The 27,420-nt window shown below is 40.3% G+C and overlaps 2 protein-coding genes across 2 annotated transcripts; both read left to right on the forward strand.

Annotated features, from left to right (window-relative positions):
* Positions 1-17,833: 17,833 nt before the first annotated feature.
* LOC310812784 (protocadherin 8) lies at positions 17,834-21,166 on the forward strand (the record flags this gene model as incomplete). Its single annotated transcript, XM_083681486.1, has 3 exons — positions 17,834-20,266; positions 20,394-20,592; positions 20,850-21,166. The coding sequence occupies 3 exons, from the start codon at positions 17,834-17,836 to the stop codon at positions 21,164-21,166; spliced, it is 2,949 nt and encodes a 982-aa protein (XP_083537612.1).
* Positions 21,167-22,888: 1,722 nt separating this feature from the next.
* On the forward strand, positions 22,889-26,777 carry cnmd (chondromodulin; the record flags this gene model as incomplete). The annotated part of the gene is made up of 7 exons (XM_083682331.1): positions 22,889-22,960; positions 23,196-23,339; positions 24,303-24,443; positions 24,558-24,671; positions 24,942-25,095; positions 25,502-25,692; positions 26,239-26,777. 7 exons carry the CDS (start codon positions 22,889-22,891, stop codon positions 26,461-26,463), a joined length of 1,041 nt encoding a protein of 346 aa, XP_083538457.1. The 3' UTR covers positions 26,464-26,777.
* Positions 26,778-27,420: the final 643 nt, after the last annotated feature.

Below are 27,420 nucleotides of genomic sequence, written 5' to 3' on the forward strand. Positions count from 1 at the left end.
GGCTGGGGCAAATTGCTCTAGCTCCTCTCATATATACAAATAGTCTAGACAAATTGATCGAGGGTCTTTCATATTGCTAACAAAGAAAAGAAAAGAAAGTAGAAAAAGTCTGCATTGATAGACTATTCCCGTTAAACCCATGTTTTTCTATCTGAATAATTTTTATGCAGAGGTAGCCACAACTGAAACTGATTTCCATTATGCATACATAATTTAAAGTCAGCCAAAACATGAGTAAATGTCGAAAATACAGGACAAATGTCAGATAAAGGTCAGATAAACAAAAGCCTGTAGCGTCGACTTCGGCTACTATAGATCCTGGTTGTGCACTTTGTTAAAAAATGAATGTCCACAGACAGTACTGCAGTCACTGCAGTGAGGTGATCCTCAAATCAAGCTTTTATGATGGCCTTCTTAGGTGCCATGAGTCGTTCTTTTATTTGAGAGCACTTTGTAATTTCTGCTTTATTGGGACAGAGACAGTAGAGATTGACAACAAGGATGGGTGAGAGAGAGGAGGGATGACATGCAAGATATGTTGAGGGTGTGAATCGAACCAGGAACCTTGCGATTATGTGGAATGCGCATGAGTGTGCTACGCCATATTGCTATGTCATTGCTATGTCATATTTAAGTATAAACAGAGAAGGACACTAAGGTAAAGAGTTCTTAGAAAATGAGCAAAACTGTAATACTCATTCATCAATACTTTTTGGTACCACCATTGTTGGAGCCCTCGAGCAATGCATTAAACAGCCTATTGCTCCAGGGGCTCAGCACTACGACCAACCACAAGCTCTTACCTCTCTGTGTATGAGCATGTCAGGGGAGGCTGGTGGAGATAGAAATCAGAGGACTGGCTCATTGTAATGCATGGAACAGAATGAGGAATGGTATCAGTTGCATGTTTGATACCATTCCTCATTCAACTCAATGCATCACAATGAGCCAGTCCTCCGATTTCTCCCTCCACTAGCCACCACTGGTGCATGTGTGGGTAGACTATGTGTGTGTGTGTGTCTCTGCGTATGAAAAAATACACATTTAGTTACTCTATGTAAAGGGATATTTCTATCTTTATTTCTGAGCATGGGTATTGTAACGTTTTAACTAGAAAACACTGATCGTTGTATTTAAACTTCTTTTCTTGACCCTCACAAAAGACCATGTGAACTAAACTGGCTTTTGACAACCATATGGGTGATTAGCCTGCGTTGATTAAACAGAGTGTTTTGGCTTCAAAGGGCCTGAGTCTGACACCTTCCACATGTGAGCCAAATTTGTCTGAGCCCCCAGAAGACCACATACAGGAAGGTGTTAAAAGTGACACATTTTAAAATAGTCACTGGGTCACTAAAGCATTTGTTGGTCTACAGATTCTGATAAAAAAGAAAAAAAAAAAAGATAGAAAAAAAAGATAGAAGTTTGCAAGGGGTAATCCACATTTGAGAAGTGCTATCCAGGGGCAGGTTTTAGCTGCCAAAAACAATGCACCATTAACTTGAAAATGAATTGACAATGACTGTAATCTTAACAATACTGTAAATGAGTTCATGGAAATGATCCATCTCTCTTAAGACCAGTCTTTTGCTATGCTTTCCATGTCAGTCATTGATCTATTACCAACATTGGACTCACAGTATTTGACTAACAACATCCTCAGATCTGAGATGTAGTCAGTGCTGTGTTTGCACTGGCATCAACTCGTCACCTGTGCCAACATATGGGACTCCACTGGAGCTAAAGCCCATGGCTTGAGTGTCGATGACAAATAATGCCCTAAAAGACTGCCAGTAATCTTTGTGATAAAGGTTAATGCACTGTCTGAACTGTGTTTAGTTTTGTGGTTTGTTTTATTGGAAATATCTCATCTGACAGCCGCTTAAACCATCTCTGAAAAATGTCTGAAGGTTGTCTCTATAGTGGCTTGATTATTCTTTGTCAATTTTTATGCGATGGCAAATTGCAGAACATGATGTAGCTACACTAATGACTATCAATCAGAGAGACTTTCATTCAAATCGCAAATTATGAACGATAGTCAGACCAAACTAAATGTTCACGGTTGTGCAGAAACACATTCATACATTTACGTACTGAAACACTATGCATGTCCAAAAGGCTTTCCACTCTGTGGCCCATCAGGCTAACTGGGTGTTGAAATCTAGGATTTCATGGCTAAGGAGTCAGTTTAAAAGATAATACAAAACAATTAGACCAAATGAGATCTTTGCTACTAAGAAGCTTACTAGTTAATCTTTTCAATTTATCTCACACATGTGCAATTTTGAGTGGCTACATTTCTGAAGGTTAACACAAACAAATTCTACACTCAAAACAACATTTGATTAAATGCATACCAACGAGAGAACATCAATTAAATACATTTCAAAAAGCGAAACAAGGCAATAAAACAGTTGTGTAAATGATATTCTTTCACACTGTTAAGTGAATCATGCATCATTTAGACACCGTTCTACATAATGCTTTTTCTAATTCACACTAAGAAAGACCAATTACAAACAAAACATCAACGGTCTCCAGTCTCCAGTGTGTCTGGTGTGTAATTACTACTGTGATGCATCATCAACACAAAATTATGGGGCAATGGTCTTACCACCACTAACAGGGCATTGCCAACATACGAGTGATACTTGTTTGCCACTTAAGTCTCGTGATTAAGGCAGATCACAGCTTGATTAAGACCTGTTTGGTGACAGTAAGAGCATTAGTGCAGATTAATAGGTTGGGCCATCTGCTCTGGTACTGAGGTGATTTTAATTAACGGTAAGACTAATGTTAATCTCTTCTTGGCATGCCATCTCAATAATCACAGTGATGGTAAAAAATGGCCTCTCACACGGTAGCCTTTTCCACGGTGAACAATTGAGGGGTTACTTGAGGACAATATGTGCACTAACTGCAAACCTTCTCTTCATAACATGTATTTTGCAGTTGCTTGTCAAAATACCGTGGATGACAGCCAAAAGCCAGAGCCAAACTTTTGGTGACACAGTAGGCATTAATCCTTAGCATATGCCACAGGGACCACATGTCTCAACAGAACATAAATCGCAACCTTTTGGATGGCATCATAAAGTATGTTAGATATTGAAAAAATGAGAATAGCTATGTTAGGCTACATTATTTTCTAACATGGGATGTCCTGGTCTAGGGAAAGGGATGTTCCTACATTTTGTAAAACCTTTCCATGGACATGCTTAAAATGTTTTGTATTTCTAACATACATTATCCAGAATACACTGAGTATGCAAAACAAATTAATTTAGAGTGATTCTCATGTCTGACAACCATTCTGTCTTATTTCCAAGTCATTTCCTCAGTTTCCTCATCTCACTTGTTACCTCCAGTGCTCTCTAAAGTGGGGGTATACATGTCAGTCCTGGAGCCATGGGGGGTCATGTGGTTGATGGGATGGCTGTGTTAAATCTAAGCCATTTGGGCTGTCTGAAAGCCAGATAAAGCTTATCCTCTGCCAGGGTATTGGCCATTGGTGAGACAAATGGGCGGGAGTGTGTGAGCAACAGATGTGAAGGTGCCAGAAGATCAGACGGGCTAGTGGTCCCTGTGGCCTTAGCACCTCTTGTGGCGTCACAGAGCCCCCAAAACACAGATCATCCCCACCACCCTCCAACTGAATACGACTGGCAAAATGTTTAGCATACTGCTCCTAATAACAGACAACATTCTGTCACATTGAATTGCCTGTTATTGGACTGTCTGCCAAGTCCAAGTCTTACATGTGAAGAGATTCATTAATTGTCTCTCTAGCTTGGTTAACTTATGCATGAAGATAGCTATAGAGGGGGAAAGTCTACTTTGCTGTTCCTAAATTCAGAATATGTGATTATTTGCATGCCGTATTTATATATCAAAGAAAACCTAAAAAAGATTTGTAAAACAAAGATCTATTATGGTAATGAATTGCATAAGTGAAGTATGAGGTTATTTTATTATTTCATGAAAAATTAATGAGTCGATTAGGGCCGCAGCAATTGAATAATGCAGAGTATCCCTGTAATTGGATCTCTATGGAGTGAACATGTTTTAAACAAATGAAGCACATTAATATGGATGTACACATGTTTCTAGGATTTTCTTAATGTTGGCTGCAAAAGGCTTTTAAGAAATTGAGAAAGACACAATTTGTTGTTTAATACCTGAAAACAGAGGCAGATCAAAAAAGATATGAGCATTCTCAGACAAATCATGCTTGGCTGAAGTCCAACACCCCAACACCCCATCCTACCCACTGCAAAACTGTTGTATTCTAAAAAGACTGATTCCAGTTATGATTAGATTCATCCCATTCCTAACTCTGTTTTATTATGCATTGTGAAATCATGTGCTTTCAGACGATTGAAATGGGCATTCTATTTGTTCATCTGTTAAAAGGACATGTTATGCCAAATATACTGTCAACTCTGACACACCCATCGATAGTTGCTGTCTTAGTTGTGATGTGCAAGTACTGAGTGTCAAAATAAATATTATATAATACTGTATGCAATAAAATAATGTCATTTCTCAAGGCACATATTTGTAATACAAATCATCAAAAAACAACCAATAAAACAAGCTTTCAATCGTGGACATACACAATTTCCGATGAGGGGTGATGTGTCAATAGTGACAAGAGATGAAATTGCTCTTCTGAAACCAGGGGAAAGAGCGCCATCTACAGGATGCTCATATTGAAACGATGACATCCAATGACATGCACGCTGACAGCAATATCGAATCGTCACAGCAAGTCCACGTTTTTACATTTCATGCAGACTCTGATCAATACCTCCCCTGACTAATGAATCATAAACAAGTGTGTGAAGCACCTGTCTGAGAGAACATCTAGTCCTGCAAGATCACAGAAAACACACGTTCATTAGAATGGCAGCAAAAGGATTCTGACTCCTGAACCTCAAACGCATGTGATAAGCAGTCAGACTATTTGAAATCAGCTCAACTATTATATGTGTAGAGCAGGTCCCTGCTGTGTGCCTTTCAATCTGAGTTTGTAAAGCTCTCCACTGAATGTTTCAATCCAATTAAGTGGACTACTTTACATTTCATGGTTTATATTGAATTTCATCACCTCAAGGTACATGGATGAGAACCTTGAAAATCAGCAATACACTGTACATATTTGTTTCCTTTTACTGCCAATGATATTCTGTAGAATATATTTTGATTACCGGTACGTATTGTACATGACACTATTCTAATTCCATTTAATTTTTCACATTTCAAAATTCACATGTTCAACCTGTATAAATTCTGATTTAATTGCATATCTCCATATTGCAACGTGTTTATTACTGACGCTGAAATGTTTATGCTTGCCATTCATATTCATGTGGCTTGTTGTCAGTTACGATATCAGGCAGGGTAAATCAGCATTTGTTTGGCAGTTCAGGCTGTGAATAAATTTAATTCTCAGTGGGACGGTTGTATTATTCAAAACAGGAGAGATACAGTATAGCCAGTGAGTGGGTATGTGTGTATTTGTGTGTGCGTGTGTGTGTGTGTGTGTGTGTGTGTGTGCCTGTCTGTCTGTCTGTCTTTCTGTCTGTTTGCCTGCCTGCCTGCCTGCCTGTCTGTCTGTCTTTCTGTCTGTCTGTCTGTGTGTGCATGCTAATTTGTGTCTTTTCAAGGACCCAATCTCTTCTTTCTATTCTATGTGTAGATATTTCTATCCTAAACTGCTGCCTCCTTGAAGCAATTTCCTCCTCAGTGTTATCTGATGGGTGCGAACTGTGAATAGCCTCTCATTGGCAGGGCCAGATGACACTGACTGGGAAGGACTTGGCTGTGAACTCCCCTCTTTGGCTCCTTACCAATCCAGAGCCTGCTTGGTCCTGACAGGCCCCACAGGGGTGGCCACTAGGGGTGGACTCCTGGGCCAACTGGCCACTGAGGGCTGTAATCAGTCCCTCTGACATATTTGGCACAAGCCTTCCATTTGCTCGACAATAAACAACGCCTGTGTTATCTCTGCTAAAATAGCTTCATTTTACGCCAGGAGATGGCAACATTGAGATGGATGTTTCACATGTGGAAACATTTCTGCCTTGTTAAGGGCTTGGTGAAAGAAAGGAGAGGTTAGACTGAGGTTTCATGGAAATATGAAATAATTCAAGCCATGAACCATATGATCTCACACTTTTTTATCTTGATGATAATGATGTTTATTCACTGGTATGTATTCATTTCAATGGCAGAGAAGCCCTAGAGATGTTCCAATTGTAATTTGTATGGTTATTGCGCACACAGTGAAACCCTCACTACAAGTCAACTCTATACTAATATTAGGGAGAAAAATGGCTATGAATGCAATGCGGGGCTTGTCTCTGTGGAGCAGAGAGAATAGATTAATGTTGAGGGGCATCAGCTTGGAGGATGTTTTGTCTCCCTACTGTACGTGTAGTGCAGAGAAGAGTTAAGGGATACCAATCTGGTCGAGTCCTGCAGTGCAGGGAATGTTTAGAGTGTGCTTGGTGATAGCGGACTCCATTACGGGGCTGAGTCTCAGGGTAGCCTGCCATTGTGCTGGCAAGCGAGGAGGTTAATCAGATCCCAACTCCATTATGAACGGCAGTTATTTCTAAAGGGCTCTACGAAAAGAATAAGCTCTTGTAAAAATGAAGCTCAACGCTGCGCCTTCATGGAACAACAGCTGATAAAGGAGGGTGTTGGTGTACATTTGAAGAGATCTGCAGTTCTCCAGAGCTCAACCAAAAGACTGTTTTATGGAACCTCAGTTATTAATTGTTTCAGATTAAGAAGTTCTCTTTTCAGCTCTGCAGTTATATTCCCCATGTCTGCTTTGTTTGCCATCAAGGGCAGCTGAGCTTAATTGATTTTTAAAGTATGGAATTAATTACACATAGTGGTTTAATGAAATGGGATTTTTCAAATTAGTCACAGCACTAACAACGTTTCCTCACTTACAATCTTAGACTGAGGTTCAATTTTACACATAGATGATTTTCTTTGACAGTTGAAATTCGCTCAATGAGTCACCATCCAAATCACTGAAATGAAAGTGAGGCAGATAAGTACTGTTTCGAGTTGAACACATGAGTCTGACATGAGGAAGCATTCTTCAGCCATATCTAAGTAGATTCAAATGGTAATGTGAAATTCTTAACCCACCAGATTGCAATTTGCATTATTTTCAGATAATCAGTTTTTCCAAGGTAGCCAAAGTAAAAATGTGTGCAAGCTTTGTGAACAACAGAGAGGTTATGAGGGAGAATATGTGTTAACAGCCCAGACAATCCTACCCTCTGCTAAGAGGTATTTAAGCACTGAGGATGAAGTGAGATGGAAAATCTAATTTCCATAACAGGATGGGAAAAACAGTCGGGCAGAAGGTATTTTTTTCTGTTGAATTGTCAGAGCAATCATGGTCGTGCCACAGTGAGGGCAGCAATCCAGGGGGGTGGGGGGTAGTGTGGAGTGAAGCCCCTTCCCTAGCCAAGCATACACACCACACACACACGCATGCACACATGCACGCACGCACGCATGCACGCACACAGGCACACACACACACGCACGCATGCACACAAACACACAAACACAAACACACACTGCTTGGTCTCATAGGAGCACACAGGGAACAAATTATGCAAACAGAGGGTTTGTGTGTATGGCTGTGCGAACGTGCCTGTGTGTTGGAGAGAGAAATTAGGCTGATTAAAAATCAGGGCAAAATTGCAAACTGTTCAATGGTTCTCCTTGGAGTTAATTAGTATGTTCAGAGTAGAGCCAAAGCACACCGTCTAACAAATCTGGAAGTAGAAGAATATTCATATTGTGTTTTGTGCATCTTATGTAAAATTGTTTGTGTATGTGTTTGTTTGGGTGGTCCAAATGCAATCTCTCACATGGCCAAATATACTACTGGGGAAATGCAATTCAGTTAGAGACTTGTTATCACAGCCTACAGAATGGTAATGCTCCCTAGAATCATTCATTTCCTCACTGCTGTATAGGGAATGCAACCCTTTTGTGAAGCACTGACAATTTGTTATAAGAGCCACCATACTGTACCCTGAAGCAGAAGGTTCGGGGGGGGGGGGGGGTCAGTACTCATGAATGAAACCATGTTTAATGTTCAAATGTTCAAGTGTCCATTTTGGTGCTTGAGAAGTGGGAAATGAATGAACTGTTGTTGGCCTTTCCATTGTGAGTTACGCAATACAATGACAAGAAAAGCCTGGAGGAATAAAACACAAATGACCCTTCTTGCAAACACAATGAATATTTAATTCAAGTTGTGAAGAATAGACTGTCCCTGGATGTTTTGTCCTTGACCATGTGCGCACTCCTTACAATATCTGTACAAAGAAGAGGAGCCTAATCAGTGTACGAGCTGATTCTATTCATCTCTGCAATAGGGAAACTGAACAGTTCCCCCGACTTCAATCTATCATTTATAAACTCTGGATTTTTTATGCACCTGCTATCAACCGAATCCCTATCAGCCAGCCTGTATGAATATATTCAACAACATACCGAGACGTGAACAGTGGGAGATCTTTTTTATGTTTTGAGCACTGAAAGAAATATAGTTTAATATTTATACCTTTTCTCTACAATGTTGAGTATAGTGCTCAGTGTGTGAGTTGCCGATACCTCTCTACTCTTTTCATTATCTTAACCAACAGGGCAATGGTCCCCTGTAGAATATGTTGCTGGGGTGAGTCAGCCAATCAATGGCTTGGCCATAGTGGAGTGCAGAAGAAGAATATCGACCGTCTGACATACAGTATTTCATTCAAGCATTCTCTTTCAATTATCAAAGGGTTATCCTTTCAGTGCTAAACAAAGGGTTTTCATCAGATTTACAGAGACAAAAAGCATGTATCACGCAAGATAAAGTCTGGACATATCTTTTTCCACTCCTAACAGTGTAGGGAACTTGTCACAGAGTACTTTATTCAAAAGAAAACAAGAGAAGCTGTTCTGAGGTGTTATAAATATTATGTTGCTGAGATTCCAAGCACATTTTAAAGCAGTGAGCCAAACGCTAACTAATTTAGAGCACTGTTACTTAATTTATCCTCCATGAGCTTTGGAGAGTGACTGTGAGTTGTGTTTCTAGAGAGAGTCCACAAATAGGGCGCTAGTAGAAAGTGACTACATATCCTGCCTCTGCCGTTGCTAGGAGCTGGTGTCACCGTGGTTAAAGCTGTCAACAGCAAACTCAGGGAGGGCTGTTCTGTCAGGCCACATCACTCCTTTCTCCTACACTCCCTCGTTCTCTCTTGTTCTGTTCCATTGCCTTTTTCCTCTCTCTTCCCTCCATTGTCAGTTTCTGCAACAGTTAAACAGCTCATAACAGCTGAGGATATTCTACATACTATACCGCTACCTTCTAATCAAATGAACCTCTCTGCATCGGATGAAACATCATTTGACTGTAGAAAAGTGTTGGGTAAACTCAAAGTTATGTCGCTGTTCACAGTCAATTTAAACACTAATATAAATGTCATTCTGCCAACAATACTGTTTATACATACTACCATTTGTTTATAATAATCTAGTTATCAATAAATGTAATTTCATAGTCACTTTGTTCTATTGAGAGGGGGGTTGTGCACAAATCCTCTCGGTGCACTCTAATGTTCTCTTCTGAGCTTTTCAGGGAGCTCACGAATCTCCCCAACACCCAGAGACATTTCAAATAAATTCTTCATCGGCCTGTCATAATGCTTTTCCTCTCCCATCAACGCCAGTAAGAGACTGCCGTGATCTACTATGAAATGGCCTCATTGTGCGGGGCATCAAGGATTTCTCCAGCTCCATCTCCGGGAGTGCTCTGAACTGTGAATTCATGATTCAGACAGCCAAAGGCCCAAAGCCATGAGCCGCTAGCACTGCTGATGCACTCTGTGGCTATACACGTCTGCAATTGGCTGACATGTTTAGGTTTACTGTACCTTTGCTCAATCTCTATGTGATGCTTCCCTGGCAACTGAGAACTGTTATGCCCATCGGTTGTGGACCTACTTTTTATACAAGACATTTAATAGATCTGCTCAAACTTGAGTCTGAATATATACCTTGATGTTAGGAGTCTATACTTCATTCTGATGAGGTGCTCTCTCTGCAGAGATAGTCTTCCATTGATTGCACTCCATTCTGTCCCAGCATACAGTATAGATTTAGAAGCATGGGGACCATAAAAGGCCCCAAAAGGATTTTTAAGAGATGTTACTTCTGACTTCTTTCCCTGTATTCTGAGCCTCTCTCTTTCCCAGATGACTTTAAAATAGAGATGTAAGAGACTCCCCTCTTCTCTGCCTCTCTACTCAACTCCCTCTGACTACAGCTCTTTTTATGGAACCAGAACTTTGTGTTGGGTCCCACTGAGCCCACAGAACCTTCAAAGCCCTCCTCCACCCTTGCAGGGAGGATGTGCAGCTGTGTTCTAGGAGATGTGCTTCAGGAGAACATCTCAGGGTGGGTTGATTTAGTCCAGGTCAGAGACTACAAAAGCCAATGATTCTTGGTACTACTGAGAATTTGTATTTCCCCGTACTTAGTAGTGCTTGTGTTTAAAGAAAGCGGCATGAAGAGAAAACCCTGCAAGTAATTTTATCTTTTGCATAAGATGAGCAGATATCCGTATACATTATAAGCAAGTGTTGGAACTTAAGTTGAGGTGAAATATGATTTCATGAAAATGATATCATTTCATACACAGTATGTGGTCATTTTCTTCCAAAAATGTAAAAGGTATTCCACAGACCAAAGCAAAACACATCAGATCACATCAGCTACAAAAATAGGTAAAAAAAATACTTCACTTCGCCAAGGCGCCTCAAGAACGTTTCTCTGTTAATTTTTCATGGCCCTACCTTTTAAGAGAGATGCCAGTTTGATTTAATGTTAGTTTGACAGTTAGTGGACTTTGGTGTTTACCTCTTATCACCACAGAAACTAGGAAGGCCAATTTATACTCTAGATGCACATAAAACAGCATAAAAAATTAAGAAGATATTGGCACCTTGGAACCATTATAAAACCTTTCCACATGTCTCTCACAGTGTTTAATTGATTATGTTCTTTTCATGTCTGTGTTGAGCAGGCTGGAGATGCTTTATTTTCAAATTCATCAGTACTTTCTATATTTACTGTTTAGACTGATTTCCTCTTTCAGAGGGCTTTTTTAAAAAATGTTTTTCTTTTTCTCCCTCGGCCCAATCCACAGCTTCACTCACTCACTGGCTGGGCTGTTGACAGCTCCTGTTTGAGCGATGGAACTGCAGTCTGAATGCTGTCATATTAAACTGGCATTGGTTATGCTGAGTTTGTTTTTCATCTGATTAAGTTCCCTATTAAAAAAAAACAAAAAAACAAGTTGAATTAAATGTTCAATAACACGTGTTTGCTCGTTTCTGAGAGAATCTTTAAAACAGAGCTTTACAGTGAAGAAATTGTCTCCTGTGGTTCAAAGGCTTTGGAGGGGGAGAAGAGAGGATTGATGTTTGCGCTGCAAACCCTGAGCGTAACTGGCCTGGGGTCTAATCAGAGACCAACAGCCCCCTCTCCCTTCCACACAGCCATAGGATTTTCTCTCACTATTCAGCACTGATAGATGAGCCTCTCTTTGTATTTCAGCCATGCACTTTCTTAAATCTGAAAAGCCCATTCATCTTGGGCAAACGTAGGAAGAGAAAGGAAAAAAAACTTTGAGGCTACATTTTTCCCCCCTTTTTGCCAGAGCTCAAGTGTCGCTCACAGGCTCTCCAAACACTTTGTCTCTTCTCCATTAATTGTCTCACCACTCAGCCGTCTCACGTGCCCTGACTACAACTGGAGACAGGAAACCACAACACTAGTTCTCTCCTCTGTCTTGCTCTCCATGGTGATAAAGTCCACCATGGCTTAGAGACAATCTCCTCTATATTTCTGGATACAGGTCATTTCGATAGCAAGGGAAGAACCATAAAATGTCTCACCCTGGGAAGACCTCTCTGTTGTCTAGTAGACTGAATATATTGTCTCTATATAATGCTTTCAGGAAATTAAACTGTTTATCAAAACTATTAGACATTGTTATCTGATACTACTCATGAATCTGAACGTATGTATTCATGAATTTAGCAAGAAAGATCAATAATCTACATAATCTATCATTTCATTCTCCTAAAGTACAACGTGAAACCCACTACAGTCAAAACAGGCACTTGCAAGCTCAAACATTTTGCTGATGTAAACATAATATATTGAACAGGATAAAATATGATTTCAAGTTTAATAGTAGGCTGACTCGGGTTAGATACCAGGGCCGGTAGTTATCAAGCCTCTCAGAGTAGGAAACAGCTCATAACTTCTCGAAAATTCTGAGTAACTCACATTTGGTCCTACGTTTCAGCATAATGAATAAAAGCAAGTCATCAAGACTCTTTAGACAAAAAAGTTTGCAGTCGTCAAGAGGTGTCCTAACTTTTTATGAGCAAGCCTAGTCTATGAGTTACCGATATATGGTTTCACACACGAAACAAGCACATTTCGGGAAAGGAGGGGTGTTTTACAAACATTTGACAGCGCAGAGCTTCTTCAAAGATAACGGTTGGATAGGGATGTCATCATTTTTGTCACTTCGCCACTTGCGGGAAAGTATTTTGCGCTCCTTGTAGAAAAGAAAATAATTCTTGCGCTTTTTGGCAGGGAAAATGCAGCAGTACAATAGCGAAGGTCTATCACATACAACCATTACCAGCGCAATAACTCAAGCATTAATTAATTACCGCACCACACATGATCCGAAGATGTTATTGATTTCCCCACCACTCAACACCATTTCCCCACCACTCAACACCATTACCCGCGTACAATCTGCCTCCATGCATGTCGGTGTAACGTAACCCTTTAACCCTAATGGAAAAAAAAAACAATACTTGATAACGCACTTCCACAGTCGACTCTGATCTGTGAGTTGTCGTGATAACAGTGCGATACCTCTGAGTAATTCTGAGAGGCTTGATACTGTAACTATGGACCCACTTCCTTTCCCGTGCAGTAGCACAACCAAAGCCTATTTTTCAATTCCAGATTATCTTCTAGTTCTTGGTCTGGCAGTACAATATACACTACAGTATTTTTATCCCAAAATGTGACTGCAGCCTACTGCTATGAGCCGGAAAATAAATGGTGTCATGTTTAATTAACAAATTCTCACAGTGATTCTGAACACCTTGTTGGCACATTCATTCCACATGAGGTATTAATGATTCTTTTGACTGTAATTTGCATAATTATACCTCTTCCTGTCTTCTGATGGCATGCCTCCAATAGCATGTTGCTTTTAGCAAAAAGGGAGAGAAATTGCCACATCTTTAACCCCTGTGGCAAAACCCCTTAATGGTGAGGCTGTTTCTTCCATCTGTACCATGTTTAAGTCACAATGGTCACACTTGAAGGGAGATATGTCTACAAAACATCACATATTGTAATGGGTGTGTTGCTTTCCCTTTTTGTGTTTAGTCTGTATGCAAATATGACTGAAAAAAACCCTCACTGCTTGGAACATGACCCAAATTGACACACTTACATATTTTAGGCACATTTACGTTGATCAAAAGTCATGATTCATAACTGTCATGGCATGGTGCATTCAAATCGGCAAATACTAATTTACCTCCATAGAGATGTTAAATGGTCGCCATTACTGTTTGACAGTATACACTCTGCAGTAACATTAAACATATTCTCATAGGAGCATCTATATTCTCATAGGAGCATCTATATTCTCATAGGAGCCAGGCAACATAGGTAACAGACTGTATAATGTACTGTCAGAGGGTTCCTTCATAGCTCTTATGGTTAAATCTCCCTCTGAATCGTTGTCTCACTCATCTATAATAACTTTGTTTATCTGTGCTGTGGGACGCTTCTTAAGAGACACCTTGAACACTGGAATACAGCTCTCATTCCAAACATAAAGAGAGAAATGAAATATTCAAGTATTTTATTGTCTCCAGGCTCTAGGAGAAGAATCAATAAAACATCAGATTGGCTCCTCTCTGAATATAAGGCTTCCGATGGGGTTTGAAACCCTATGTGACGCCAGAACCTCTGTTCTCACACATAACATAAAAACACCAGTTTCATTTTTTGATGTTTGAATTAATCAGTCTGAACAAAAAGAACTGATCTTGCTTTTGGGATCCACAGTCATTTGGGATTTGATAGCAAGTGTTTAAAAGCATGTTTTGATGAATGCATTTCAACAGCCATAATAAGCTCATAGACTCAAACAAACAATCTAGGGACCGTCTCATATGTAGAGTTAAAAACCCAGTTAATCGTACTGCATTGACTACCAGATATTTTTATTAGTTAAATCTCACCCTTTAGAGAATAGAACACTCTCATCAAAGAGTAACACAGAAAAGCTATGTGTTCACGGAAAAACACAGGAACCTCATCTGTTCAAATACATACATTTCAACCCAGGTACAGAATGTGTTTGAATGTTCCCAAATCTAACAATAAGGCAATCATGCAGACCATTCACCAGATGTTAATGGTCACCAGGGAAAACTAAAGACACAGCTGAGAGGAACGTTTGTGTGACCTCACCATTATCAGGATAGTTCAAGATTGTGATAAAGATCCCCTTAGGGCCCTAAGTCATCTATGATAGAATTGTTTAATTACCTTGTTAACATACAGGACAGGACCAACATACCTAGCTACAGTATATACAATGTACTGTACTGAACTGTGCTACATGAGCAACTTAGACGACAATTCATTATTGTAAAAAACAACTGATTTTAGACATAGTCATATGAATGTGAATACAAAATATAATATTAGAGCATAATATTACAGCTATCAGCAGAAAGGCTAGGAGTGTGCAAGTCACACACAGATGGCTACATTGGCATACAGGTACCAGTCACATGGGACAAGAGTCTTCTGGGGTGGGATTTTTTTTTTTTTTAATGTTTTAATTAACAAAGTCTTGAATTCTACAGAGTTCTGTAAAGCAATAGATATCCCACCAGAGCAATAATCAGTGCAGTTGGGTTTCAACACTGAGTAATTTGCCTCTGATTTCTAATCTTTCTAAGAGAATGAGCAGCTAAGTGCCTTTCACAAATGCAGACTATCATGGCATTTCTTTAGGCATGTTATGGACCAAAGTGATTAGAGAGAAGTTAAAATGCAAAGGCATCCCCTGAAACTGAATGCATTTTCAATCCCATTAAAACTGGAATTGTGTCTGTGGGCCAACTGTAAATTTGAAATCCCTATCTTCCCTAAAACAGTTCTCATGCATTTTTCTTCTGCTACCTCATTCTCTGTCTTGTTGAATCCATTCAAGGCCATGAAAGATGTACCAAAACTTTCAAAGAAATAACACTTCCATACATATAAATCACAACATTAGGCATACAAATGTTATCATGGGTTGATGGAGCCCATGCCGCTCTCTGAAAATTCAGAAAGTTGTCTGTACTTTACTGAAAAACTTGCTGTGGATGACAGATAGTTCCAACATTCCATTTCCCTTTTTTTTTATGCAAACTGAGAACTGAGGTTCGATATATTTCTACTTTTAGAGGCTTGAACATGATCAAAACAATTAACTATCTAGTCAATAATATGATGGCAAAACTAGGATCTCTGAAAAGAACTGATTATATGGGCCCAAGATTCAATTCCTCTCCAACCTCTTATTCTAAACATATTGTAATATGAGAATGCAGGGTCTTTTTTGCTCATTGTTCTTAGTTTTTCACTCCTGTTCTTTGTATGACCTGTGCTATCTACCTTTCCAAGAGATAAAATAGTTACTGAGTAGGACAATCCTCGTCAAGAGCGGAGATGGAATTCACCACAGTTGGCATTACACAAAAACAACATCTGCTACTATTGCTTGGGAATGCTATCATTCAATATGCACACGTACACCCCCGCATGCACATACACAAGAAAACAACAAAGCATAGTGCATTGAGACATCATAAAGTCACAAATAAAAAAACTGTTTGTCCCTAACAAAGGTCATGCCTGCACATTCTAATCCATACTTGCGGTGGGTGTGCACCTTAAACACCCATTCTATCCAATAGTTTCCAATGACATACCTGCACCCCTATTTTGATCCATAGTTTACCTAGCCTACATACGCTCATGGACCCATTGTTTCCATACTGTACTGTACTGTATACCCACTCGGATCATTTACCTGTACTCACACACCAAAACGACCTGTAGCAACCCCATACTTATCACAATGTTGTTGCAACAGGTTGGCCTACCTGCATCTATGTCAGGAAAGTTTACCTGTGCACACTCCCACATATCCATACTGACACATAAACAATAATACCCTTGTTGTATGGCAATTCTGACACACCTACTATATGAACACATTCTTACACATTCCTCAATATAAAATACTTTACACCTACAAATAATATTAATCCATACAGTAGGGCTACCTGTTGATTAGGAAAGGAAAAAATACAAATAATTGATGTTGCTTCTTAAATGTCTATAGCAGCATTTGACTAGAAAACATACATTTGAGGGACATCGCAGAAAATATGGATTTGAATAATAACAAGGAATCATTATCACTATTCAATGGTAGCAAACACAGTAATAACACAAATAGCACTTCCTATACATCTTGATTACTGCCGGTGATATGGTCAGGTGCAGCAAAGGAAGACCTGGCAAAACTGTAGTTAACTCAAAACAGAGCAGCATAACTTGCCCTCAACTGCACACACAGAACTAACATCAACAACATGCACGAGGCATAGTCTTTCCTGGCTAAGGGCTGGGAAAAGATTGACTACTTCTCTTCCAGTCTTTCCTGTCCACTTATATAATCTATTTGCATACGCTTCAAACAGACATACATATATACCCCACCAGACATGCCACTATGGGTTTCGTCACGGAACCCAAACCAAAAACTGATTTATTGCATCGCTCAGTTTTGTAGAGAGCCATGTCATCATGGAATGCTCTGCCACCAGAGGTTACTCAGGCAAAAAGCAAGTTTAAGAAATAGATAAAAAAAAACATCCTTATATCACAATTTCTCTCCTCTTTCTAAAGATCCAATTGAACTGAACTGTATATAAACTAAGATTATGAATATGGATATGAATAGTGTGTAAGTATTTGGTTGTTTCTTGGTGTCTTGACAATATATGACTCTTATCTTATTATTATTTGTTATTTATTGTTACATTATCTTTAGTAGTTTTTGTATAGTTATGCTGTTCTTGTGTATAATGGTTCTGTCTATAGCTGTTCTGTACCCTGTCATGTGTTTATGTTCTATGTGCACCCCAGGGAGAATAGTGGCTGCATGTGCAGCAGCTAATGGGGATCCTGATAAACAAATAAATATATCAACCAGCATATTGCAATTAAATGATAAAACCAATGCAGAAAACTTGACTTCAAGCACTGCATTTTATTTTGCTGCTTAGCTCTATGCACATTCAAAACAGGCTTAGATGTCTTTCACAAGGCCTATTTTTAATTCTAAAGCGGGGGATTGGTCACACTTCGTCTCATTATCATGAGGAGCCATATAAACCTCGCACCACTGCAGGATTTGGAGCTGTGTGGAAGGCGCGAGGCACAAGCGCGTCTGCCCGAATGCGCGAAATGAACAAGTGACTTTCAGTTTCAGCACAGTTCAGACCTGATGTTGATGGTGTGTAGAAGGGAGGCAAATTCACAAGGTGAAGTGGTCTAATCTGTTGAGCCAAAGTGAGACGGTTTTAGCTCTCTGAACTAACTAACCATCGCGGCTTTGATGATGATGCAAGTTTTAACAGGTTGGCATCGGTGGATGTCTGGATTCACAATACTACTAATGTTATTTGTCTCACTTGCTGAGTCCGAGGGAAATACACTGAGATACCAAACCAATGAGGAGGACGGGCCAGGCACAGTGATCGGAAACCTCGCCAAGGACACGTCCTTGAGTCCCTCTTTTAGCTCGAAGACTAATTTCAGGATGATGAAACAATTCAACGATTCTTTTATTTGGGTAAGAGAAAGCGACGGGGAGCTTACTGTCGGGGAGCGCATTGACAGAGAGAGAATCTGCAGGCACACTTTGCAGTGTCTGATTACTTTTGATGTGGTGAATTTTTCAAAAGAGCGGTACAAATTGATACACGTCGAGGTGGAAGTAAAGGACATCAATGATAACTCTCCAGAGTTTCCTAACAAGGAATCTACAGTCGAGATATCTGAAAACGCAGCGGTGGGGTCCCGTATTCCTTTAGACCCCGCCGAGGACGCAGATGTTGGCTCAAACTACATCCAAAACTACCAAATTTCTGTAAACAGTCATTTTTCAATTGATGTTCTTCTCAGAGCGGATGGGGTTAAATATGCGGAGTTGGTGCTAATGAAAGAGCTAGACAGGGAGACTCAGTCATCTTATATGATGGAGCTTGTTGCCACCGACGGAGGAAACCCATATAGATCGGGTTCAGCAAAGATAACTATTAAAGTGACAGACTTTAACGACAACAGTCCCGTTTTCGACCAGAATAATTTCTCAGTCAGTTTGCCCGAGGACGCACCGGTCGGATTCGTTTTATTGGATTTAAATGCAGTTGATCCTGATGAGGGTTTAAATGGAGAGGTCATCTATGGATTCGGAAAACAGGTTTCTTCGGAGATCCGAGAACTTTTTGAAGTGGACAGTAAATCTGGTCGCCTGACGCTCAAGAGCCCAGTAGATTACGAAAACAAGAACACATATGAGCTAGACGTGCAGGCAACTGATCTGGGACCCAACCCGACCCCCTCCGTCTGTAAAATAATAATTCATGTCAAAGACGTTAATGACAATACCCCAGAAATCAGTATCACCCCAATGACCTCCATCACGACAGGCATCGCATATATCAGCGAAGCAGCAGCCAAGGACAGCCTAGTGGCGCTGATCAGCACCTCGGACAGGGACTCGGGCGTCAACAGCCAGGTCCACTGCACGTTGTACGGCCACGACCATTTCAAACTTCAAAAGGCTTACGAGGACAGCTACATGATCGTCACCGCAGAAGTCCTGGACAGGGAGGAGATAAGCGAATACAACTTAACAGTGATGGCTGAAGATTTCGGGTCACCTCCATTGAGAAAAATCACACAATACACCATAAGGCTGAGCGACGAGAACGACAACGCCCCACACTTCAGTAAACCTATCTATGAAGTTCCTGTGGTAGAAAACAATGCACCGGGCGCATACATAACCACGGTTGAGGCCAGAGATGCAGACTTAGGGACTAATGGCAAAATAACTTATAGACTTTTAGACAGTGTTATAATGGGGTCTCCTGTGAACACGTTTGTATCTCTCAATGCAGTCTCTGGTTCAATATATGCACTGAGAAGTTTCAACTATGAAGTCATGAAACATCTTGAGTTACACATACAAGCAAGTGATGGAGGGTCACCACAGCTTCAGAGCAGTGCAGTCATCAAACTAAAAATAGTTGATCAGAATGACAACCCACCGTCTATCATTGAACCCGTCCTTAATAAGGGATCTGCTGAGGTTTTCCTGCCCAAAGATGCACCTGCAGGATATGTTGTAACCCAGATAAAGGCCATAGACGCTGATGAAGGCACAAATGCACAGCTGTCCTACAAAATCACGGAGGGGGGGCACTTGGGTTTCTCCATCAACAAAGCTACAGGGAAGTTATATGTAAGTCGTGAGCTGACTTACGATGTGACTGAAACACTGAAAGTCTCAGTCACTGTCAGTGACAATGGAACACCTGCTTTGACCTCCACAGCCACCATACACATCTCTCTCATCGAAGGAACACTGCCAAGTGTACCTTCTATGGTCCAAAATGACACTGAAGAGCTGTTTGAATGGGACATGTCCATAGCCATAATCATTGTCCTAGCAGGGAGCTGCTCCCTCCTCTTACTGGCCATCATCCTAATCACAACCACTTGTAGTCGACGTAAAAGAGAGAAGAGAGAGGAAGGATACAATGAAAAAGAAAACATGGCAAATGTGGAGAAGGGGGAGAGCAGCCATATTGATTCATTGATCAGCAACCACAAGAGCAATGTGTTTGATGTTCATCCGTTTCCAGAAAAATCTCCATTGGCCAGCACCAACACAATGAAAACAGGCTGTGATGATAGAAGACAAACAGCCTGCGTCTTTGAGCCCAGCAGCAGCAGCAGGATGATGGAGGGGAAATTGGAGGTAATTAATTGTGACTGACTGACTTTATGGATTGGCTGTCAATTGTATTGTTGTTGTTGTTTCCATTCTGACTGTGTGTGTGTGTGTGTGTGTGTGTGTTGCATGTTTCATCTTTGCTTTTTCACAGGGTTATTCAACACTGCCTGGCTATGGAAAGGAAACCGTCAGACCTATAACAATATGGAAGGGCAATTCATTTACTACTATCTCAGCAAGGGATCCTCAGTTCAGTGGGAAGGACAGTGGGAAAGGAGACAGTGACTTCAATGACAGCGATTCCGACATAAGTGGAGATGGCCACAAAAAAGACTCCCCACCAATGAACAGTAAGAACTTGTCTCATGTTGTTGAGATGATTTCGGTGAAAATCACGTCACAATAGCAAAACACAATAATTTTACCAAAATTCTATGAAAGGCGCCATTGCTGTGTTGATGTAACCCACTACTTCCTGACATTCAGTCATGCTTGTTACGATCAGATATCAAATCATAATGAGGCAATGCCCAGTCAAGTCTGTTGTGCCCTACCATGTAGACTATAGGGCAGTACACCAAGGGTAAGAGTTGTGTTGTCCCCACAGATCTTTGGGCCTGCACAAGTGAGTGCAAGATCCTGGGCCACTCTGACCGCTGCTGGAGCCCATCAGCTACTAGACCTAACACCAGCCTCTCTAATGGACCACACCTCTCAACATTCTCCAAGACAGCCTCCCTGCCACGAGACACTCTGCGAAGAGACAACTACTATCAGGCTCACTTACCCAAGACCAATGGTTTACAAAGTGTTTATGAAAAAGTTCAACACCAGGAATTTGATTATATTCTTGTTTGTCCACCAACACCAGCTAGAATACAAGAGACTGATGAGATGGCCATCCCAGAGTATACACACTCCTAGAAGATGTTGACAATAAACAATAAAGCTCACCTTAAGAGTAATATGCATCTTTATATACTGTATAGCCTTCTCTGTTTTGATGTTAAAGAGTGTTACAATAAGTGTTTTTGTATGATTGTCTCCTGTCTCTTATAGCCTATGACTGTTTATTGTATCATGTGTAATATGCAAGATTTTGTACATTAAGAATATATTTTTCATAATGATTCAATGTAAACAACAATTGTATTATGAATTTTGAAGAGCATGTTTGAACTTTTACTATTTAAAGGGCATGACCATTGGTCCTTTAGGCTGAAGGGGCCTCTGTCAAGTGGAACACAATCAATATCAAAAATTACCATGTTTGTGGTAGATTTTGTCACAAAGTTGCACAAATAAATATTCAAAAGCAAATTCTTGTTTTGTGTAATGGACTTTTTCTAAATAAATCATTCATAGATGGTAATGTGAATGAAAAGTGTTACCATAATACATACATGCAATAAGTCTTTCAAGCCTTGGAAAGTGGCAGCATCATAAATCTCATACCGTAGGTATTGTGTTGCCTATCCTAATCGGAAGATATTTATAAAGCACACTGAATAACCTCAATTAGCCAGCTCAATACTTCCCTACACAGTTTGTCTCGAGGGCTAATACTACATATGTATACTCTGCACGATGATACCTGAAATAGTGCCAAACACATACCATATTTCAAGCCAGGAAATAATGTATAGCGGTAGTAGTACATGGCATTTGCACATTCTGTGTAGCTAGGAATCTTTTTTATAAGCTCCTTATTCTCTGGAAGGTCAAAGAAAATTTGTGGTTACACCTGTTTCTAAGCAACTGTGGCTGTTCACATGCAAGAAGCACCAGGTCCACTTTCATATTTAGTCAAGATTAGAAGTAAAGAACATTGAGAAGGAGATGTCTCTGGTACACTCTCTCAATGCTGAGGGTGGGAATTGGTCAAAGGGACAATAACAATATTCAAATGGCAGTGTCTTGTTAGTGAATGGGCCTAGACTCTCTTCTAAACCACAATAGTCACATCTTACTAGACAAAGAACTGAAGGTTTAGTCTGGGTGGATGGAGTTGGGTGGAGGGGGCAGCCAGAATACAACCTGATCCAGCTATAGTTACAAAGCAAATGTACAGCTCTTTGCGCCACAAAGGTTCAGACCTCGTGGCCGAGGCAATGTCGTGGCCAACAGATATGGTATGCTCACTTCAGGGTGTCTGACGCTCAGGTTTCAAGGGCAGTCGTAAATCTGACTTCATCTGCGATCCAGAGCCTTCGTGTGGATTCGCCACCTGGAACATACTATAAGAACGTTGCATTGTGAATTAAGTGGACACATAGTGCTTAGACAAAACTTTCAGCTCAAACCTGTCTAAAGTCATACACACACTTCTGTTCACCTCAACTTCTCGTTGTTCATGTCCATGAACTATTTATCCCACTCAACGCATGCTGAAAGTATTTGAACTCTTTTTGTCAGTACACATCCGCGTTCTCTTGGTGGGCAGGGAAAATCGGCAACTATTCTCACCCAACCGACGAATAAATGAATAAAACCGCAAACATTCCTTCGTTTTTTTTCTCTCATCAAAAATGATTCGTATTACACTCCGTCAGCTGCACGTCACTCACACTCAAGTATGGAAACTGGACTTGTGGACATCTCAGCCAGAAGAGTCAACACCATCAACAACGCCAATATACAGAGATCATGGGGGAGACTTCGGAGAAAGTCCCAATTGCCACTGCTAGTCCAGAGGATTTTGAACAATGTCTGCCACCAGTAAGTAAATGAAAGGTTTGAAATATTTTCCTGGAAGTAGAAGATAACTTGGAGAAATAAAGGAAGGGTAGGCAATTTGTTTATATTTGTATTGTGTACAATATGCAGTCGTGACTCATTAATATTGCTCCTACGATTATTTAGTTTATCAAATTTGAATACCAAAGAATTCCTCACGACACTTTAATGTTAATGTTGATATTGCTGCTTACTTGTCATTCTGACCTCTGCAAAGGCATACAGTATGTCGGCAACAAAGCCCCCTACTGCTGTTGGTCGTCTCTTGAGGTTTGGAGCTGGGGCTCTCATTGCCGGGGCTGTACTGATGCTATGCGGATCCATTGGAGCTTTCTACCTTTGGAAAGTCAGTGACAAAAATGTAAGAATATGTCATGTGTAGTCATGTTGGTCCCTTTATGATGTAACCTGCAGACTTTAAGCCAGGTAAAATACAGGTGGTAGACGTCTATGGTCCATCTGTAACCCTGGGACCAAGAGGTGTTGCCTCATCACAATGCCTATCAATATTCTAATCGATCCACTACTGGTCTACTACTTTAAATGAAGTGTCTTCATTTTTGTATATAATTTTGTCTTCAGCTCAACATATGAATGAACTGCACTTTTAAATGTTGTAACAGTGGATAATTGATAAAACTGGGTTTGTTGTATGCAACCTTTTACAAATGTGTTGAGAGAAAAAGTATATAAATGTCGATTTAGATAAATTCTATCAACAAGATCCTGAAAGTGCTCAAGTTTTCCAAAATATGAAATATGAGTTATTGTATGCCATTACATTCTATTTCACATTTGAATCACATAGCTCAAATCCCATATCCATTTATGTGAATAATTTGGGCATGTAACCTGGGCCTGGTGTAGTGACTGTCTCATTAAAGAAACTTGAATATTTATTTGTGTTATAATGAGCTCACCTGTAGGGCAAACATTTCAGGATAGATCCCTGTCAAGGTCTGTTGCCCTCCTCTGAGATATTATTTTCATATTATATATTATCTGTGTGATTGGACTTCACATCACAGTTATTTTAAGTGAAGCCCAGGAGAATTATGGAGATATTGGAGACATTGTTTAGTGAAAGGACTTCGGGGTGAAGACAATACTACAGTACTAAGGCTGCTTTCCTATCTCTTTAAAGCTGAAGGTGCTTCAAAAAACATGTTATAGAGTAATATTAGTCGATTGCAGCTTATAGTTCGCTGCCTGTCGAACAAGCTAGTCTATTTCATAGTTATTTCAAGTTATTATTTGTGCTTATGATAGGCATAACCTTGGAAAACCTTCATAACATTCCACTCTCACTTTCAAATGTCATCAGGTGTACAGTGTTCACTACAGTATGAGTATCAATGGGAAGGTGGAGGAGGGAACCATGGAAATTGATTCCGATAATAACCTGGAAAGGTTCAGAACTGGGAGTGGAAATGACGAGGCTTTGGAGATTCATGACTTTCACATTGTGAGTTTATGCTTATTTTCTTCCCTGAAGTAGTTCAACGGAGACTTGGCATGTGCTTAGGAAAGTAGCAAAGTTGTGAGTGTAAACATCCCATCTCTGTGACTCCTAATGCAGGGAATAACTGGAATCCGCTTCTCTGGAGGAGACAAGTGTTATATTAAATCACAAATCAAAGCCAACCTTCCAGAGGTGGAGACTCTCAACAAGGAGTCATTGATGTTCGACCTGGTACTGTAAGCTTTATATTAATCTTACCTTAACATGGCATATTGAAGAATAACTAAACATGTTATACAGTTCTAACTTTATAACAACTAGAGTTTATAGAAAACCCTCCCTGAGTTGTATGCTGTTTTTGTGCTGGTTTTACAGATATGTATTGTCCATCCTCATTTACATTTTCTTTCAATGGAACGACATTAAATGATTTGCATGTATGGTAAGCCTGTGGATATGATAAACAACAATGGACTCATGAGGTATATGTCATCTTGTCAGGAAGATGAGATCATGCCAGTGAAGTTTGATGATCGGTCTCTAATTTGGGTGGCTGCAGACCAGCCATTGAAGGACACCAGTTTCCTGAGCACCAAAATCCTGGCCCATTGTGGGGATTTGCCTATTTTCTGGCTCCATCCAACCTACCCTAAAGGTTCCTCTCCTCTGACTCCTGGTTATCACATTGTCTAGTCTATAGTCTAGAGCTGCTCAGGCCATCCACCTCAGATTAAACACAGATCAGCTAGTGTCCTCTAATCTTCCAATGATATTCACAAGCTTTTACTCTTCAGACGTTTGTTTCGAAAGTTAGTGAGACATACTTACAACCTGTATATGCTCTGTGTTTGGAGACTTACAGTACACATAAAACTCCTCCTGTCGCACATTAAAAAAGAATGATCTTGAAATATGCACGAATACTTGATATCACTGTAGCTAATTAAATTATTCAGCAGAACTGAGAGAGACCAAGCTATATATGATTGTGCTCTGAGGACATGTGTGATGTCTAGTGGTTGTTGACCCAATACCCATGCCTCTTGTGGCTGCTGTAACAGATGGAGAGAGAAGAAAGAGAGATACCCAGCGAGCCAAGCGTCAGATTGACATGGAGGAGTTTGAGGCAGCTGCTGAAGAGAAGAATACAGTGAGCCGTGCAGAGAACAGCACCTCCAAGAGAGCAGTGGAGGAAGAGGAGGGGGCACAGTCAGCAGTGGGGTCGGCATACAACCCAGAAAACCCATATCACGTGAGTAATGGCAGCTTTGTACATATTGGGAATCATGATGTATTATGAGACAATAAGATTCTCTAAATTTTAGATGAGATTTTATTTTCAGATGAGCTTTGATTTTAAGCCCTAAAGAAACCCCTACAGAAAAATAAAGTATTTAGATTTTTTTCCTCAAGGAGTCCATGCCTGAGTGAACCAAAAGTGTAATTCTTATTGAATCACGAGTACAACAACAGTTGGAAATGTGCAAACGCACCCACGTAGAATCCACTCTAGATTTGTTGGAACGAGGTGCTACGTGTGAGTAGGTGTTAGATGAACAGCTGCAATTTAAGGTCACTAGCAGAGGTGATAGCTGTCACCCCATGTTTATGGCCCCCGTTTCACAAACTGAAGTGGAAATTATTATCCCCTTAGTCACTGCACCTTGATGTATCCTGTTTGAACTGGAGCTACTTTAGAAAGACACTGAGTTGGGGGAGTGTGCTAGTTGAATATGAAATTAATAAAAGGAAAAAAAGTTATCCTGCAAACATAAATAATTTACTTTCTACTCCACAGCGTAATCAGGAGGGAGAGGAAGGAACCATGACCTTTGACCCCATGCTAGACCACCAGGGGATCTGCTGTGCGGAATGCCAACGCAGCTACACCCACTGTCAGAGGATATGTCAACCTCTGGGCGGCTACTGGCCTTGGCCTTACGACTACAGAGGCTGCCAGGTAGCTTGCCGAGTCATTCTGCCTTGCCGCTGGTGGGTGGGCCGCATTTTAGGTATACTGTAAGGAGGACACAATTTACTTAATCCAAATATACCAATTATGCCAATTAAACCAAAGGTCTCAAAACGTCACACCCTGTAAGCAATGTATTTATATGCAGATATTTATTTTGTAATTTTGTATTTGGTTGTAAATACCTGATATTAAAGGCGAGCTATGCTTGTTAGGATGAAATAGGGACCACAGTACTTGATTTAGTAAGAATATGCCAACTAAGACATATTTTCACCTGGACCCTTGAGACAACATTTAGCATATAAAGCACGTACTCTCTCTGCAGGCAATTCTTCAGAAGAAAAAGCAAAAACAAATGTAGCACCCCAGTTTGTAGCTTTTGATTTACAAATAAACACATATCTTATGCCTGTTTGTCCTTTTCAATATATATTTCATTTTAGTGCTTTATGCTCCACACTGTATTTGCTAGAATGTTTGGAAATGAATAGTGGTCATATAAAGGCTTAATAAAGATGATATGTATTTGGCTGTATGGTCTAGAATATAGATGTTACTTGTAATGCTAATTACAGCCAATAAATACTGTATACAGTGGCACCATATACACAGCAGTTTTTATCTTGATCAATCCTTTCCATGTCACTTTGTTTTCTTGGCCATACGAGGCCCTGCAGTTAAAACTGATGTGACAGCAATGGTTCCCACAACTCCACTCACATCTCAGCACTCGGTTGAGGGCAGTGGAATTTGTGCTCATTGACATCTTCATTGATGTGAGATGAGTGGCAGGGAAACTGAGGACATTTCAGTAAAAAATGACATTTTAATGAAAACGGGTAGAGGACTCGAGGGAGGTTAAGCAACCAAATAATGTGGTCACACAACCTATTGCTAACCTGTTTTCCCCACTACCATATAATACAATATACTGGGGAATATACTGTATTTTCTCTTAAATGTTTTCCCATCGTGAAAATCAAAGGCCATCAGATCCGTATCTCT

The sequence above is a fragment of the Argentina silus genome (genome assembly GCF_951799395.1).
Source record: "Argentina silus genome assembly, chromosome: 12".
In the NCBI taxonomy this organism is placed as follows: domain Eukaryota; kingdom Metazoa; phylum Chordata; class Actinopteri; order Argentiniformes; family Argentinidae; genus Argentina; species Argentina silus.